The sequence below is a fragment of the Protopterus annectens genome, chromosome 9.part0 (assembly GCF_019279795.1).
Source record: "Protopterus annectens isolate FY-2018-M chromosome 9.part0, PAN1.0, whole genome shotgun sequence".
In the NCBI taxonomy this organism is placed as follows: Eukaryota; Metazoa; Chordata; order Ceratodontiformes; family Protopteridae; genus Protopterus; species Protopterus annectens.
This window is the reverse complement of record NC_056743.1, coordinates 300166596-300186637: the sequence shown is the minus strand read 5'-3', so window position 1 is coordinate 300186637 and position 20042 is coordinate 300166596. Positions and strand designations below refer to the sequence as shown.

Here is a 20042-nt window from a genome sequence, read left to right as displayed (position 1 = left end):
GAAGACATGCAGATAAATATAAAGGAAGAGTACAAAATAAACAATTTATTGATAACCCAAAAAGGTTTATAGAGAATTGGGAAACAAGGCAAAAGGAATCGAAATGCCACCAAAAAAAGAAGAAATAGATACATTTCGGTGAAATATCTATGAAGATCCTGTGGTACATAACAAAGTTGCTGAATAAATAGAAGAAGTAAAAAAATGAATAAGAAGTTCAAATGTATATGATATGAAATGGGATGAAATAACGGCCAGAGAGATTGAAACAAAGTTAAGAAAAGCTTCTAAATGGAAAACCCCAGGCCCAGATGATGCACCTAACTTCTGGCTAAAAGTATTAACAACTTTACCCTAAGATTTAGCCATAAGTGAGAACTATTTATATGCACACCCAGAACAGACAACAACCTGGTTAACAACAGGAAAAACAATAGTCCTACTTAACAGCAAACCTGCAAACTATCCTAAAAACTATTGACCTATAACTTGCCTTCTGATGACATATAAACTATATACTGGAATTGATTCTGACAGACTTTATAGACATTTAGAAGAAAACTCAAACATGGCAACAGAACAATTTAAAAAAAAAAAAACATGGCAACAGAACAAAATGGTAACAAAAGAAAGTCATATGGAACAAAGGGTCATTTGTTGTTGAATAAAGTCATATTAGAGAACTGTAAAAAGCAGGAGAATCTAAGGCATGGATAGACTACAAAAAAAGCATTTGACATTATTCCACATTCATTGAAAAAAGAGTGCTTATAAACATATAAGATATACCCTACACTGATCGATTGCATTACAGCGATCATGAAACAGTGGCAAATCCCTATGCAGTTAAGCCATAATAAAGGGCAAGTTATTTTTTCAGGGATAAAAATTCAAAGAGGGATATTCCAGGGAAACTCATTGAAACTGCTGATCTTTTGTCTTGCCCTTAATCCATTAAGCTGTCTACTTGCCAGATTAGGTCATGGCTACAATTTGCCTCCCAGAAAACAGCCAAATTTAAAGGCTTCTCATTTTCTTTTTGTGGATGATTTAAAATTGTATAGTTCATTAGAAGAGGAATTAAAAGCACAACTGGAAGTAGCCAAATCTTTTTCAGATGGTATAATGATGTCATTTCGTCTTGACAAATGTGCAATAGCAACCTTTAAAGCATAACAGCTGCAGCACCAAGAAAACATCAGCCTGGGATAGGAATGTGCTATAAAAGAACTTGAGCAGGAGGGAGTGTATAAATATTTGGGAATTGAAGAATGATGAACAATAAAACATGAACAAATGTAAATAAAACTGAGAAATATTTTAGAAGGCTAAAATTAATACTGAAAACAGCGCTGACAATTTGGAACAAAGTCCAAGCTATAAACCAGTTTGCTCTTCCTATACTGACTTACATTTTTGGAGTGACTGACTGGCCCCAAAAGGTGTTGGATTGGTTGGACAACAAAAGAAGAAGAATGCTTCATGCTTATCAAATGGTTTATAAAAAATCAGTGTATACCAAGATTATACATTCCCCATTTTGAAGGAGGTATGGGCCTCCTGGAAACTGATTACTTGTATAGATCTGCAATCATAGGACTGCATACATATCTGCTAACCTCACAAGACCTAAATGTAGTGAATATTTTAAAACATGAGGAGAATAAGTCTAAGATGACTTCCCTGCTTAGTTCATCAGAAGCACATTGGGGTGAAGCAGGAATGGAATCAAACGAGAAGCAGATAAAAATCAGGCAGCAACTGAATGTGCCAAAAAACCAAAGAAAGAATATAAGGTAAAGGATCAGTTGAGAGGGTAGGAAATGCGTAAAAATCTACAAATATAATTGCAAGTAGAGAAAACTTGGAACAACCTCATGCTGATCAGGATCAAATGAGGAATGGTTAAGGATAGGTGAATTTAAATGAAAAGACAAAAGTTTAATATTAGTGGCCCAAGATACATACACATTGGTTTACAAAGTTCAATGAACATGTGGGAGAATCAGACAAATAAATGGAGGCTTTGTAAAACAGAATTGGAAACAGTTGCACATTTTGTTGCTGGTTGTGATATACTACTGGCAGAAGGGCTGTATTCTGAAAGACATATAATGTGGCAAGACTGTTGCATTGGTGATTGTGCAAATGTTATATAATACTGAACTAGTTGAAAAAACATTGGAAACATAAGCCACAAAGCATTATAGACAGTTATGAAGTTTATATCACCTGAGATCACCCATTACAAACACTTAAAAAAACTGATGCGAGAAAACCAGCTATAGTAGTTCATGAAAAGAAGACAAAATTAGCATAGATCACTAAAGTTGCTACACCCAGTGACTACATTGTCTTACATACAGAGAGAGACAAAGTCATAAAATAGCAGGATTTGCAGGCAGAAACAAGGGCAATGTGGAGGAAAGATACCCAGACAGTTCCTGTAGGAGTAGGAGCAACTAGTCTTATAAAAAATAATTTACAATCATACTTAGATATGTTACCAATACATGTAACTCCATACAAATTGCAGGAGTCATTACTGAGTACACTGAGGGTGCTACAAAGAACACTTCTACCTAACATCAAAGATTGAAACAATACTAATTTCATGAACTTTAATCATACTTGACTCAGGAATGGGGTCCATTCCCATCATGGTATTAAAAACCCAAAAGACTTGGAGAAATTATAAAAAGGAGATCCAGCAAACTTTAATACTTTCTGTTGGTTTCTGACCTTTAAATAAAACTGCCTACTGGACTGCATTAGTGTATCAAAGACAGTATTACTTAGGGCATTCCTTTTCTACCATTGCAAGTATTCTGGACTTGGGCAAGACCATTTTGACTTTACTTTGTTGTTTTATTGGATTTCATCATCTCTCTTGGCTTTGGGTTTATTGTATACCTTCATTTTGCTTTAGTTGAAAAATATTTTGTGCTGTCACTGTGTCAGCTTTACCTTTTGGAAATGGAAATCTTGTATTCTTTCTTTGCATACTGTTAGCAATTTAAATTCTATATTTGAGTGACGTTTTATTCTCTTTATTAGATTGAACTGTATATTCCTGCCACACATGCCATAAATATTGACAAATTAATGCTGCTTATATTATTAGGCATTATTAACTAGGGATTGTTCATCCATCTGTTTTACTAGACCGTTTTTATTACTGGATTTCCCTTGTTGTTATAATGATTTTTATTATTTCTTACTCTACATAGCACTCTTTCTGGGTGACAGTGGCAGATGATGGCTTTAAAGCAACTGGGAGAGCTGCAGAAAGCACCTAAGTAGGTGCGCTAATTGGAATGGGATTGGGTTGTATTATAATATGTCAATGACCCTTATCTGAGATCAAACAATTGATACTTTCCCAGAAGGTATAGTGTTCTAGATACTCTGAGGTGTATCTTAAGGGCTTTTTAAATAACCTTTTCATTCAATGATAGCCTGACCAAAAATTATAACTAAGTAAAGACGTTTAGACTTTCTTTCAAAGAAAGTAAGTTGTGTAAAGGGTAATGTTCAATGGTAACACCATAGAAGGTCCTAATAAACTGAGATGACAAATGCTTGCAAGGATGTATAAATGACATATAGGAATAGAGCCTGCTAACCTACCTCTCCCAAAAAAAAAAAAAAAAAAAAAATATATATATATATATATATATATATATATATATATATAGTTATTCACAAATGGTCACAAGCAAACATTATACACCTGAGGGTTTGCAGGACGAAACAATAGCACCCAAATAAGAACTACATACAGAGAGGGAGTACATGCAGACTCCACACAGAATGAATCAGTCAAAAACTCAATGCGAAAACAAAAATGCTGTGAGATAGCAATGCTAATCTCTGCACCACTCTTCCAGTGATCAACTGCTATAACACACACCCTGCACAGAGTAGCACAGCCCAATACCCCATACTCAGAAAATGAAGCCAAATTTATTGACTTTGTATCTCAGATATCAGACAGTAACAAATTAAAAATGACTACAATAATTTCAAACAGACATTTGACCATCATTTATAGCCATTTGTATGATTGTGATTATATGCCTCAGATGGTTGACTGTGATCAAACTAATGAATAAACACATAATTGCTACAGCTCACCATTGGCAGGATACAGTATGCGGAACAGACAAAATCAAAAATCAGAGACTTTCTACAAATTCAGGGATGAATCAAAATCAGAGACTTTCTACAAATTCAGGGACATCTGAGTACACACACAAATAAGCACCACACAGAAATGTATTTTCTCAACTCACTGTTGTCAGAATACAGTGCACAACTCACTACAACCTCCCCTAAGCATCTCAACATCTAAGCTCAAAAATCAAGGAGAAATATCTTAGAAAGTTAAAGACAAAACAGGCTTTGCATCAGCATGCTTTTCCCCTTAGGCTAAATGTGAAACTCAGAAGTACCTCCACACACACACACACACACACACACACACACACACACACACACACACACACACACACACACACACACACACACACGCCCGACCATCAAATACAGCCACTTGTATGACTGACTGTGCACTACCAAACTTTGAATAAATGAATAAATAAAGGATTCAGAGGAGGAAAGCATCTTCTTTCTAACTGCTGTCAGAATACTGTGTTCAACCCCCCTCACCACCAGTGTACCCCTTCAACCTCTTAGCTGAAGAATAAAGAAGAAAAGTTAGCGGTAGATGAGGCTCAACAATTAGCAGTTAAGATAGGAGGAGATGAGATAAAAAATGGTGATATATAACTAATATGCAGGATAATGTCCAGGAATAGATGGCATTCCAGTGGATGTTTGGAACCTAGGTGGGAAAAAGTGAGAATGATCTGGAAGCTTTTGTTTAACATTATTTTAAAGGGAGGGGAAGACCCAACATACTGGAAAAAAAAGCTGTGGTGGCTGTAATACCCAAGGACGGTAAAGACCTATTAGCTCTAGCTTCATATAGGCCCATTTCAATTTTAAACCATGATTATAAAGTGCTCATGTCTATAATGGCTAAAACAATGGCAAAGGTATTGCCAAAATTTATATATATATATATATATATATATATATATATATATATATATATATATATATATATATATAGATCAATGTGATTTTCTGAGGGGTGGCAAACATTTGACCACATTAACAGAAGAATGTTAATCCACAGGGAATCAGAATATAAGAAAATACTGCTGTTGTTGGTGGGTCTTGATGCAGAGAAAGCATTCAACAGAGTACACTGGGATTTTATTAGTAGGGGGGTGGAAGAATTTGCATTCCCTGATACAATAATAAGGTTAACTGGGATATATATAAGAGATCAGAGGTAAAAATCAAAGTGGAAGAGTTTCTGTCTGATAAGTTGTGTCTGAACAGAGGAACCAGGTAGGGGTGTCCTCTTTCCCTTTTGTTGTGTTATATTTAGAACCATTGCCAAAGAAAATAATGATATAACTGGTATGGTATTCTGTCTTTATTTGCGGATGACATTATTTTGTACCCGATTGAACCAGAGAAGGACATCTTAGTGTTGTGAACAATTCTGAGACAGTTTCGTCTTTTTTTTGGGGGGGGGGGCTATACAATTAATGAAGATTAAACAAAGACTATAGTTGTAAACTATGTACCCATGAATGAATTGGTTCAGCAATGCTCATATTTATGGGGGCTTGATAAAATGAAGTATTTAAGAGTATGGATTAAAAGGATGCTGTTAGAGCAGCTAAGGATATGTGGGAAGAGACTAAACAAAAGATAATACAAAAACTGAGAAACTGGATGATCTTGCCTATGGCAATGGATAGCAAGATACAAGCAGTAACAATGTTTTTAATCCCTTTAGTTTTATGCGCAGGTCAGGCATATTTTTATTGGTGAGAGGTGAAGTTGTAGATGGTAATGAAGAGTTGAAGGATTTTACCTGGGAGGGGAAGATAGCAATTGTAAAGTGGGATAAGCTGGTCCTTTCAGTAGAACAAGGAGGTTTAGGATTACCTGATTTGAAGGGATATTTCAGAGCTACTCATTTAAGGGTCTTATACATAACACAGGCAGAAAGCTACAATTTAAAGTGGAAAGGGATGATGATGATGATGATGAAGCAGGGGATTAAAGAAATAAGGAAAAAATTGGATTCTGGATGCAAATCCTTAAGGAGAATAACAAGTCATACAGAATATTATACTCATAAAATAGTAGAAAGTATACTTAGAACTAAGCCAATATGGAAATGGAGAAAGGGGATTCTGCCAGTTAGGGTTACACAGAATAAGAAAGAGGAGGCTGGAACTTACTACATGTAGCTGACAAAGGAACCAAGGTACTGGAAACAAATAATTAGAGAGGGAAAGGTAACAGAATGGGAAGAGGCCGAGAAGACATTTGGATTGCAGGCTAGTGATTGCCTTCCCTATCAGGGATTGATATCAGTATATGGGCAAAGAGAAAGGAATAGGGGAATCCTAAGTGAAAGACATGCACTGGTTGAGTTTTAGTTGAATTTAAAACAGAAGTTGTTATTAAAAAAGGGATAATAAAAGGGCATTTAAAATATTGCATGATAACTAAAGGAATCAATCAGAGGAGCTCAGAAAAGATTGGAAAGAGAGACTAGATAAGCATCTCACAAAGAAACAATGGAAAGAAATAGTGTATGTATGATGTCCAAATATGCCACAGACTAGAAGATTTTGGATTTTTGCTTGGAATTGTTTGCATAGGTACATTCATACCTCAAGCAGACCCTAAATAAATTTTCCTCAGGTAGATGGCAGATGTTTAAGGTGCAATGGAAAGATAGAGGTACATGGGAGCATATGGTCTCACAGTGTAATGAGTTGATAGACTTTAAAAAATCCCTGCAGAGTAGTCTGTCAGAAATGCTGGGTGACCAAATGAGTAAAATTAAGGAAATTGTTTTTTAGCAGAGGCACAGAATCTGAATTGCCCAGATATAGTAAGGCCTTGTTAAGTTTAATTTTGGTGCCTGCCAAAAAGCAGTTACTAACAAATGGAAATTAAGCCAACCATACTTGAAGCAGTGAAAATTGTAAAGGAGATAAAACAACAGGAATTAGAATTTATGAAAAGGGTAGGAGTAAATTACAAAGAAAAAAATTGGTAACTGTGGAAACAATACGTGTAGAAAAATGTTTTGGAGGAGGAATGATGTTTAAGAGAAGGCAGGAACTGCACAATTTATGTAATGTTGGATTGAGTATATTACATAGAAGATTATATGTAACGTATAATGTTTGTAAATGTGAACTTGTTAATATGGTTTGAGTACTTTTATATAAATGTAAGTTTGCCTATGTCACAAGTGATAATTCAATAAATGTGTTAAATAAAAGAATCAAGGATAAAGGTAAAAAACTATAGGGTAACAAATGACCAACATCAGGGATAGTTAAAGTTACTGGAATAACAGGCTTTAACATCAGCATGTTTTTTCTGAAGATTATTAAAAGTGAAACTCAAATATCTGTCATTATTTAGTCACCAGACATTCTGTTGAAAAAGCATAAACTTTATGAAGAACATACTACAATATGACTGAGACAAAAATCAAGGATACTTAAGTACTCTACACCCTCTAAACAGTCTTCTCTCTTTCTCTCAGTCAGTGAACCACACACACATGGATTCACACAGACACACAAAGGCATGTACTCATGCACATAGAAATAACACAGAAATCCTTACGTTCCTCAGTAAGTGCCCCACATAGGGCTAGTAAAAATGATCTCTATAGAGACTTAAAATTACTTGCTCCTGTGCTCCTAGCTAGTCAAAAAAGAATTACTTCCTTTTTCTTCTTTCAGTTTTACTCATGCTGCCCCAGTCACCTGAGGCACTAAGCCAATAGGAATAGCTCCACTTGTTTCATACAGTAGCCAGGTTAGACATTTTCTTTATGTACTTCCTGCCTCTCAGTAAAGGGATGGGGAATGGCTATGATGCCATCTTGATTTAATAAACAGCCCAACCAGGAATTAAGCAGATTTTTTTTTTTTTAATTAACACTGTTCATTCTCATTAGCATTCAGAAAGTTCTGTAGTCTGACTATTCATTATCAACTTTTGAGTAAAAAAAAATATTTTTTTTTCCTTTCCATTGGAGTGTCTAAAACCCAGCAGCCCAATCCACAAGCTGCCACAGCTGGGTAAGCAGTTAAGCATCCCCCTCAACCTCATCATGCAAGAAATCTAGACAAAGTCAAAAATAATGGGAGACAAAGGTCCAAAATGATGGACAAATTTTAAATATTATTCTTTTACTCTCAGACAGCTGACAAAATAGGTTTTGCATTAGCATGCATTTTCTGATTGCCATTAACGTGCATTTTCTGAATGATACAATGTCTGAAACTCAAAAGTATTACTTAATGACTACCAACTCTTAGGAGAAAGTTCTGGTGACACATTTACTGTCAACCTGGTTGTGTGAGGGCTATTCCTGTAGGAGTTCACTGACTTTTTCATCAACTTGATCTTGAGTCAATAGTACCTTATTGTCTTTGGTGACTTTAATATCTGGGTCAGAGATTAGTCAATGTCTTCCACCAAAAAATTCAGTTGAATTAAGAAGTGATTCAGGTTTGCTCTGTTTATTACCTCTACAACCCAAATGCTGGAACACATATTAGACTTTTCCTATTGGATGGCAATTCTTCAGTCCTTGGGGTAGGTGTATTCCCTTGTTTTGATCACGACATTGTCTATTTGGACATAGAGTTATTGCACTTTAATCCTTTTGATACTGAAATGAGGGAGTGATGCTATACTTTTTATATTACTCTTAAGATCTGAAAATGGTGGTGGCTGGATTGATCCCTTGGTGGGAAACTATAACAGGTCCCTCTCCTTGGGTTTTGACAGGTTAGACTCAAGCCATGTACACCCTTGTTACACTCAAGGAGAATGAGTCGTGGTATAGGTTCATAGATGAATACTAGGTCAATTGACCTGAAGGGCCATTTTAATACTATACAGTAATCCAAGACCAGAATAAAACCCTGCATCTTGTGCATATGTGGTGAAGACCTTAGACATTATTCCAAACCCATCACCTAATTAATGTATTTATTTATTTTGGTGGATGGCCCAGAATATAACTGTGTTCCAAATTAACAAGAATGAGACATAGGAATCTGTTGTCTGCAATTGTAAAATTGTAAACACATCAAGGATTTCCACAACAGTTGAAAAAAGGCCAGGTTTAGTGATGTTTTAATGTTAGACTTAACTGTAGAACTGCTGGCAGATTTTGCTTTTAACCTCAGGAACAGAATCAGAACACAAACTAATAATCATGCCTCCACAGGTTTGAAGAAAAATGGAGAAATAACACACAACTCACATTGCAAACTACTTTACTTAAAACAGTTAAGCACTTTTGTTCCTTTTCAGAACTTCCTCAGAACTGATTAAAACATCATTGAAAACAATTTAAATAATACATTGTCAGCAAGACATGACTTAAAACAACCAATGAGAAGACATTCCATTAAGAACTTAATTAACAAATATTAAAATGTCTTCATTTTAAAATGGAATATATTGAGCATGAACCATTTAAGCCTGGATAACTTATGGCATTTGATTTTAACTTTATTTAAACAATATTTAGAAAATAAAAGTGATGTACATTGTCATTCTAGTAAGATAAATGGAATGACAAAGTGTGTTTTTTGTTCCCAATATCCTCACATTTTATGTACTAACAGTTTTAAAATAAGAGGGAAGAACTATAAGGTAAAGGGGCATTTTAATTGTAATTCACAAAATGTGGTTATTTCTCTCAGTATTTGGCTTGCCCAGTGTACTACATAGGTAAAGTCTCCAGGGTTTTTAAGTATAGAGTACATGAACATCTGTTGGATATCAAAAAGAAAAAAAAAATACAAATGCCCTATATAAACATTTGGTGGACTTTGGTATACATAGTTTTGGCTTTCTTATCATTGAACAAATTGAAAGTACCCACAGGGGTGGATTATTGATGAACATTTGGAAGCCAGTGAGTTGATGGTGAGTTGATGTGGCAGTTTATTATTTAAATTCTTTTCAATGATATTTTAATCAGCTCTGAGAAATTCTGAAAAACAATAGGAATGAAAGCGCTTAACTGTTTTAAATAAAGTAGTCTGCGGTGTGAGTTGGCGTGGATTATTTCTCCATTTTTCTTCAAACCTGTGGAGGCACGGTTATTAGAATTTGCTTTTAAGGCATGGTCCTGATCTTGTTAGCCAACCTCTATCCAAAAAAAATACCCTTTGGGTTTAAGTATGGAAATTCTTTTTAACTGCCTTTATAGTGGCAATGCTACCTCTACTGTGATATATTTTAGTTTTGGATCCATTCCTGATTTCCAGTCACTTCTACTGGGTTTTCATGTAGGGTGCTATATGTAGACTCCAAGTTCCTAATCACTCATGCATGTATCAATAGGTATACTTCTACCATAACATGGAAGCTTCAGCTGAACTCTATACAGAGGGAAGCTCCAGATGAACTCTATACAGATGCCCACACAAAGGTGCATTCTTCAGAAAGTGCCATTTGCATGTGTGATCTCCAGCTCCATTCCTTATGGTGTAAAAGAGTCGAGTTTTGAATGTTGTTGGAGGTGTGGAGTCTTTGGAGTGACAAACCTGACATGATTATCATTATTCTCTCTAGCAAACTGAGATATTTCTGAGAAGCATGTTTACTTGTGTAGAGAAATCTCAGTATCAGCTATTCAAATTGCCGAGCTTCTACAGCTGACCTACAGATTGTGCTGCCCAACCTTCCTTATTTCTGGCAGGGTCAGCTCTTCTTGGTTATGCTTTGGCATTCCTGATAATAGTGAGCTTTGACTGTGATCTGTCATGAGCTCCATGATTTGCAGGTCAGAACCATAACCTTTTTGAATGGTTTTGTTGAGCCCAGATAAACTGGACCTAGTGATGTATTACATAATGATGTTCTTTTTGAGCTGTGGGATTTTCTTTCTGCTTGGAAGGAAGTTGTGCTTACCTCAGTTCTTAAGACACCATCTCTGGATACAAATGTCTTTGTCAGCTCTTGAACCTTTTTTGAGTAAGGTTATCAAGAAAATGGCCTTTGCCAGCATCATTTGTGTACAGGGATAATGCTCTGACTCTGTCCCAGGAAACCTGAGCTTGAGTAGTGGCTTGGGTGCCTGCTATATCTGGCATGGGAGAGGGAGAGTAGAGACACCACTTTGTTTGCTCATCTCTCCTTGGGGTTAGATTATGGGAACGAAATCCCTGGGAGACTAGAGACCTAAAAGAGTGCTCATTTCAAGGGAGTCATGGATATTCAGAGAGGTTACATCACTAGCAGGAACAGATGATATGCCTTCACTGATGCCAACCACACACCAAACACATGGCATGTTACCTGGTATGCACAGTGGGAATAGGGCCACAAACAATAAATCGGAATATCACTGATGGCTGCCTAAAAGACCAACTTTCTCAGCCAAATCTCACTCCAGTGGATGGGGAATGAATGGGCGTAAAAGAGAGAGGGTCTGATGGTCAGTAGGGGCAAAAAAGAGGTCTTACTGCAACTTGAGGTCTACTTTATGGTCAGTAGGCTGATGGAAACATAACATCTGTTCTTTTTCGCTCTAATCATACCACAACGCTTAGTCTCACTATAGTGGTGAGTCACCTCCTGATGGATTGAGACATTGCTTTTACTCCATTCTGCATCTGTTGAATATGTTTACTACATATGACACTATGGATCATGGCATCCTATGCTATGCTGATGCTATTCAGTTCCCATTGTCCCTCAGAATAAAATTGTGAGTGTGTATTGTCTTTCCAATGATTTGAAGGCAATTCACCAATGGCAATAAATAATCAGTTGAAACTGAGCACATCCAAATTTGAGGCCCTGGCAAGTTCTTGCTACTTTGAGAGCTGCATCTGCTTTTCTATTGACATTCTTCATCTTCTACAGATGAATTAGGGTTGAGTGTCTTAATAACGTGTGTGAAATCTTGGGGTTGGCGTACTTGTTCACATATAGTTTTAAACCCACTTATCGGGTGCAGGCAGATTATCAGATTATCAAGCAATACTGTCTGCCCCTGGTATTTCAGTGTACATCCTCAGGGGTGCTGGTTATTCCACAGGTACACTTGTAGTTTTTTGGTTATTGCTCTTTTGCCTGTTATATTCTACATTTGTGGGATATCTTACCACTGTGGCTTTCAGAGTGCTCTAAGCTGCACAAATCTCATAAGATTGTTTTTATTTGAGTTGGCATGCAGTGCTAACAAGATACGCCAATAATGTGATAACCTAATTAAGGTTCTTTGCCAGAATTACTGTTTTGCTTTTTTTGTTTATTTATTTATTTTGCTTTTTATAGCTCTGCGGTATTAGTAAAACTATTCCGTTAATGGTGTTGAGTGCGGCATTGTTTGTCCAAGTATATTACTTATTTAAAAGCCTCCATGAATTTCATTGATGAAGTGTGTTTTTAAATGCTGTAACTGATACTTTGCTTTTTAAATACAGTTTAAAGAGGTTCATATTAAAAACACGAATGTTTACTTACCCGAACACCTAAACGCCGACACGTCTTCATCGAACAGTGAAAACATTGATCGTCCTGAAGTGCGAAATCCTAAACGTCGAATCATCATGGTTGGCCCTTCTGCGGTATAGCTCCGTAAGGTAAGTGTGAGATAGTTACGGACCTTAGGGTTAGGGTGCGGGTTAAGGTAAGTGCATAGATGGTAATGTATGTTAGATTTAGTGTAGGGTTAGAAGTAGGGTTTTATTAAGTGTATGTGTGTGGATTATTTAGTTTGTTTGGGTATAGCTTCTTAAGGTAAGTGTGTAATAGTTACGGACCTTAGGGTTAGGTTGCGGGTTAAGTGCATACATGGTGGTATATGCAAGATTTAGTGTAGGGTTAGAAGTAGGGTTTTAGTTTAGGGCTAGAATTAGGGTTTTGGTTAGTGTATGTATGTGGTTTATTTAGTTTGTTTGTGTAGGTAGTATGTAGCGGGTGGTGAGATGGGACAAGTATGACATTTCGAGTTTTTGAATTTCGTGGTTTAGGGCATTCAGTGTATTTGTGGTTCACGGAATATGTGTCGGCGTTTAGGTGTTCGGGTAAGTAAACGTTTATGTTTTTAATATGAACTCGTTTAAAGTAAAGTTAATTAAACCAGTGTTTTCCAACCTCACTCGCCCTTTCAACACTGCTAGGATTCTAATACAGACATTCATCATATGAGCCCACTATCTCCATTAGTCCTGTTGCACAATCCTGGATCTGCTAATTCTAAAACAGGAACCTGACACCTATACCCTCTCTCTTATAATGGTACTAAGGTCCCTGAATATTTATCCTTCTTGTGGTCTCTGCCTCTAGTAATCCTTCTAAGTGCTATTTAAAACTCAAACACCAATAAATCTGATGGGTACCATTAATATTAGTATTAGTACTGCTGGGAATCTTCTGACTCTTATCAGTCTTATTACAGTCCTTTCCAACAATATTTAGCCCTGCAGTAGTGTGTCTGGGACTTAATCAGTCTTCTGAATTGGTTAATTTTCTTTGTGTGTGTGTGTGTGTGTGTGTGTGTGTGTGTGTGTGTGTGTGTGTGTGTGTGTGTGTGTGTGTGCATGTGCATGTGTGTGTGGTGGGGTTATTACACTTAACTCTTTTCTATGTCTCTTCATTCTAGACCTCATGTTTGCGAGATCCTACCTATTGAATATGGCTGTTAATTAATTCCCTATGGTGGCTGGAGTCAATCTGCAGGTTTCTCCGGACTGGCTGAAGTCAACCTGCATGTTCCACTGGAGTGTTGCACTATGAGGACAACTTTCTTGCTTTACTCCTTTCTCCCACATGCTATCAGACCTGATGAAAGTGCACATATAGTCATATATGTGGCCACAATATGACAATTCTTCATCCACCCTTTAGTTTACAGTTTCACTGGTTTTCCACAGAGAATCCTAATGCCAAGTTTTTTGTTCTCACAAAGAAAGGAAAAACAGCCTAAGTCTCTCCAGTTCTTCTCCTAACCCCTAACCTTGCCTATTTACAAGAGGACTGCTAATTGATCTCATATCCCTGGTAAAGAGAGCTGGCATCTTGCCCCAGTGGCATTGACTCAGTAAGTCAATATGACAATGGACTATGCTAGCCCTATGGGGGGGGGGCTCCACTAATCCTTTTGAGATCCTCTAAAACTCACAAACCAGCTCTAATTTTTATCATAATTTACCTATCTGTGGCACACAATATTCTGAAATTCTACATTTATTATGATGACCTGTTATTGCTGATGTTCTTCATTAGATCACTGTTGACGTAGCCATAACTATAACAAGCATATTCTGTCAAGAATTTTAAATGTTTGGCCAGTATAAAACATTTGTGTATATGCTTCATTACTTTGAACTATATAGGCCTAAAATGATGTGTCAAGTTAGTGTACCTCCTATATGTGAGGGACTAGAATCTGGGCTAGCCTTACAGTCACAAGCCCAAAAAACTCCTGTATTTAGAAAACACTAATGTATTACCAGTCCAATTGTGTTCAGGAGTTTTCTGGGCTCATGACTACAAAGCTAGCCAGGAATCTAGTCCCTGAAGTATAGGAGGTACACTATCCTGACACATCATTTTAGTTTATTTTTGGCTTTGGTATCCAAGGAAAGAAGACTGCTGAAGTTTCATCATTAGGCTTTGTTCTTGTATCATAGTTTCATCATTAGGCTTTGTTCTTGTATTATCAAGGGATCCATAAGGTGTATTTTGTGTTCTCTCTCTAAACTATACAAGCCTGGAAAAATACACAGACCTCTTCTCTTTAGCTCTATTTGATGACAATCCTTCATCACTGAAGAAGGCTAAATGTGCCACTAATGATATCCAAAACTTGAGTATGGAATAACAATATGGAAACCTTATAAGAAAACAAGGATGTGTAAACTGGAAAGAGTACAGCAGAAATATACCAAGGACATCCATGGATGTGAAAATTTAAGTTACTATGAAAGACTAAAATATCTGAACTTGTATAGAGCTCCTTCTCCATATTTAAGAGGAAATCTTATTCAGATATATAGGGCATTTAGAGACAACTACCTCTGGGAATGTTTGGGGTTATCAAAAAGTACTAGAGAATCATCAGACAACCTATGTGGATTATATAAGGATGAGAAGTGTACTAATTGGTTCTCTGACAGAGTAACTGATGCATGGAACAGACTACCAAATTACATTAAACCAAGTACAAGTTTAGATATTTTTAGGAACAGCCTGGACTCTTATTATGGGAACAAGTACTTTGGTATATCGGCAGGCTAAAAGGGCATTAATGCCCATTCTTGAAATATTTGTACATATGTAAAACTGTGTTCTATGGCATGGCTAAACTCATGCAGCAATGAAAGTAGAAAAAAAAATCAGCAATTCAACCCATGTACAACAGATAGAGGTACCAGTACTATACAGAGGGTTGGTGGTGGATTGTCTGAAAGCTACACTCATGAAGATTTATTTCAAGGAAGGTGGGTCTGTCAAGCAGAAAAGGACCAATACAGCAGTCAATAATAAGTGTAGAATTGTTACAGGAGCACATAAGAATTATCCAGAGATGTGGAACGATAGCAAAGCATCACCCTAGTAAAGCCTATTCTTCTTTGAAAATTATAGTCACCTTTGTATTACAACATAAATATTCTTTATTTGACATATAACTGCTTCATAACTAACCTTACAATTCCAAACTTGATCCACACATTTTACATACAACACTCTTTTACATTTATCTAGCCATTTGGACAAAGTATGCATAACTTATTTTCCTAACTAAAGCAGTTATGTTTAACAAGCATCTTAAAAATATACATAAGTTTGTTTCCCTCCTTACTCTCTTGTTTTGTAAAACATATAGGAAGATGAAGTTACTTTACATTTCTCTCTCAAAGTACTTCAGGCAAAAAAAGTAGTTGACCATAAAAAATTTTGTCCAAGTCAAACACTATGCATGTTTTAATACACATCAGAATTGCATTCCAATATTCTCATTGCAGAAATAACTACAATAACAAACAAGGAAGAACATCAGTAAATTTAGGAGGAGTAAGAGTTAATCTCTAGGCCAAATTCCTGGCGCTATGACTAAGTAATAACGATTGAAGGCATGCTGTTATGCCTTTAATGGAAATAGTTTCCAACAGAATGATCAATATGCCGATACTCACTGCAAGAAACAAAAGAAAACGATCACATACCTTGCCAAGTGCAGCATTGGTTCTGTAATGTTGTAGCCAGACATTGCACTGCACTCATAAAATAAAGACTTGTAGTCCTGTTAAAGAAATAGGATACAGTAAACAAAAAGGTTATTGCTACATGATTTAACAGGATTTGTTGTATAATGATATCTCAAAGATAGATTTCATATTAATAATTAACTGACAAAGCAGGTTGCAGAGAAAACAATTATATCTACAAAGATTAAAATTGAAAATGAACAACATATAGTTTTCCAGAGGTGAAATCTGTAAAACAGATAGAAAGTCAGTTTCCTACTGAACATGAAACCTACTAGCCCTTCTGTCCATAGGTATCGACTGTTCTCCTTGAACAGCATGGAGCTTGGATGTCACCAAGCTATCAATAATAATACCTTATTATTTTATTTATTAAACCTTTCTTGAATACTACCACATTACATCTTACAGTCTGCAATTGGGAAAACTATTGGTACCTTATTCTACAATACTTTTTTTCTACCTTATGCCTTAAAATGTTGAAATGCCACAGTTTACCTGAGTGATATATTTTTAGTAGTTTAGTAGAGTTATGTAGGCATTCTGTCTAAAGTTTCACCTGGCTCCAGAACCTACAATACATGCAGTTAAAAACTACTTTTTTCACCACTCAGGACTGCTGCAATGTTTTTCATCTTAGATCTTTTTCTAATTTGCTTCACCACTGAATCAACAGCAATAGTTTATTTCATGTCTTAATTTGCTATACTGCAGTATTAGTGTCATTTTCTGTAGTACTGTGGTCAGTATTTTACTTCTTTCATACCCTGTTTATGATCCAATCCAAAGAGGTTTTGCAGACACTTAAATAGTTATGGACATCAGCTAGGTTTACACAGCCTTTGTTTCTGAAGTATAGCCAAACAGTCCACTTAGGCTGAGCTACCGAGGTCATACAAAGGACAAAACATGCATGTCCACAGCTAGTGGGGTTTGGTTTTACTGGCCTGAATACATCCCTAAAGACTTAAAAAGGAAAAAGTCATGGACATTCAGAAGCCATATAGCTAAAACACTTGATGTCCTTAAGATGCCATTTTTCATATATCTCATGGGCCTCTATTACAGGAGGTTTAAGGTATCACACAGTGAAAAACTCTACATTGTCCAGGTTTTTCCTGTAGTTTTTATGGTTTACCTTTAAATATGCGTATTGCACAAGGGAGAACAGAACATTTCCGAAAGGCAGTCTTCAAGGTTTGCAAATGCTGAACGGAAAAAGGTATGAATGTGCAATGAGCGAATGCACAGTGAGATTCGTTCATTGCACATTCGACATTCTGGGGCAGATTGCACTATAGTGGAGATTGGGAAATAGTTCCTTTCCCCACTGTAGTGCGATCTCAGAGTTAGAATAATAAAGTAGGGGGTGGGGGTGCAGGGAGGCTTGCCCCCCTGCTTTACACTTTGTTTTTTTTCTTCTACTTTTGTGTTCAAAAAAAGCAAATCTGCTGTTCGATTTGCTGTTTTTTGAACATGAAGGTCTGTCGACATTTTCAGTTTCGTGGTTTCGAGTAACTCATATGAGCACTTGAACCACTGTGATTTGCGGTTTTAAAGGTAAACCATTTTTACCGACTGATTTGTCTTTGTGATCTTTTTACTCTTTGGTTTTGATGTTTGTTGGGATATTTTGCAGACTCCTTAATGGTTATGGACATCAGCTGGGTTTATACACCTTGTGTTTCTGAAGTATAGTCATACAGTCCACTTATGCTGTGCTGATGCAGTCATAAGAAGGCCAAAACATGCATTCCCACAGTTAGTATGGTTTGGCTTTACTGGCCTATAAAGACTTAAAAATGAAAAAAAGTAAAAAGTCATGGACATTCAGAAGCCATATAGTTGAAACACTTAATGTCCTTAAGGAGGTATTTGCATATTTCACTTGGGCTTCTATTACAGGAGGTTTAAGGTATCACACTGTGAAAACTCTGGATTGCCTAGGTTTTTCCTGTAGTTTTTGCTAATCCGTTTGTCTGTATGACATCTTTACTATTTGGTATGGATATTAGTTGGGATATTTTTCAAACACCTGAATGGTTATGGACAACAGCTTGGTTTACACACAATGTGTTTTTCAAGTATAGCCAAATAGTGTACTTATGCTCTGCTGACTAGGTTATAGGAAAGCTGAAACATGTATGTCCACAGCTAGTGGGGTTTGGCTTTATTAGACTGAATGAATCCACAGAATTGAAAATGGAAAAAGTGAAAAGCCATGAACATTTAGAAGAAATATAGCTGAAACACTTGATGTCCTTAAGGGGTCATTTCCATATATCCTAAGGGCCTCTATTACAGGAGGTTTAAGATATCACAAAGTGAAAACTTTAGATTGGGTAGGTTTTTCTTGTTATTTATACCCTGTTTATGACTCACATCTGACTGTACCTTACCACCTACCTTTGAACTCCATTACCTGGTATTATGCAGCATTTTTCAGGACTTTTTACTGACAATTTCTTTTATTACACTGGGCAGAAGTGTAGAAAGGGTAGGGTGAAGAGGGCATGTCTCTGAAGCACAAGGTGTTAGAGGGCACAATCCTGAACTGTTGTTCATTCTTTCTTCTTTCTGTACCAGTATTTCTAAATGCAACTTGTGAACCTCTTTTTTTTTTCTCTTGCAATGAAGAACTGTGGCAGCAAGGGGAGTGTGCTTTGGAGTGCTGTGAGCAGTCTATCAGAGATGCCCTTTTTTTTGTTCATCAGTTTGAGCAAGAGAGAGCTAGTAAGGGAGATGGCTAGAAAGGTGCTTGGTATGACATCTGGACAGAGGAAGGACGACAAGGAGACATGGTGGACAAGTGAGGAGAGTGTGTTGAGCAGATGGAAAGAGTACTTTGAGGGGTTGATGAATGAACAGAATGAGAGGGAGAGAAGGTTGGATGATGTGGGGATAGTGAATCATGAAGTGCAATGGATTAACAAGGAGGAAGTAAGGATAGCTATGAAGAGGATGAAGAATGGAAAGGCTGTTAGTTCAGATGACATATCTGTGGAAGCATGGAGGTGTTTAGGTGAAATGGCAGTAGAGTTTTTAACCAGATTGTTTAATGAAATCTTGGAAAGAGAGAGGATGCCTGAGGAATGGAGAAAAAGTGTTTTGGTACTGATTTTTAAGAATAAGGTTGATGTGCAGAGCTGTAGTAACTACAGAGGGATTAAATTGATCAGTCACAACATGAAGTTATGGGAAAGAGTAGTGGAAACAAGGTTAAGAAGGGATGTGATGATTAGTGATCAGCAGTATGGTTTCATGCCAGGAAAGAGCACTACAGATGTGATGTTTGCTCTGAGTGTGTTGGAGAAGAACAGAGAAGGTCAGAAGGAGTTGCATTGTGTTTTTCTAGACTTAGAGAAAGCATATGACAGGGTGCCTAGAGAGGAGTTGTGGTATTGTTTGAGGAAGTTGGGAGTGTCAGAGAAGTATGTAAGAGTGGTACAGTATATGTATGAGGGTAGTGTGACAGTGGTGAGGTCTGCGGTAGGAGTGACGAATGCGTTTAAGGTGGAGGTGGGATTACATCAAGGATCAGCTCTGAGCCCTTTTTAATTTGCAATGGTGATGGACAGGTTGACAGATGAGATCAGACAGGAGTCCCCGTGGACTATGATGTTTGCAGATGACATTGTGATCTGTAGTGAGAGTAGGGAACAGGTGGAGGAGACC

At 36.8% G+C, this 20042-nt stretch overlaps 1 protein-coding gene across 1 annotated transcript in view; it reads right to left on the bottom strand.

The window, feature by feature from the left end:
• The window catches only part of LOC122811200 (EF-hand calcium-binding domain-containing protein 4B-like), a 1881211-nt gene that overhangs the window by 22687 nt on the left and 1838482 nt on the right, over positions 1-20042 (bottom strand). The window contains exon 18 of the mRNA XM_044082881.1: positions 16326-16402. Coding sequence (XP_043938816.1) covers positions 16326-16402 — 77 coding nt within the window. The remainder of the gene's footprint in view (positions 1-16325; positions 16403-20042) is intronic.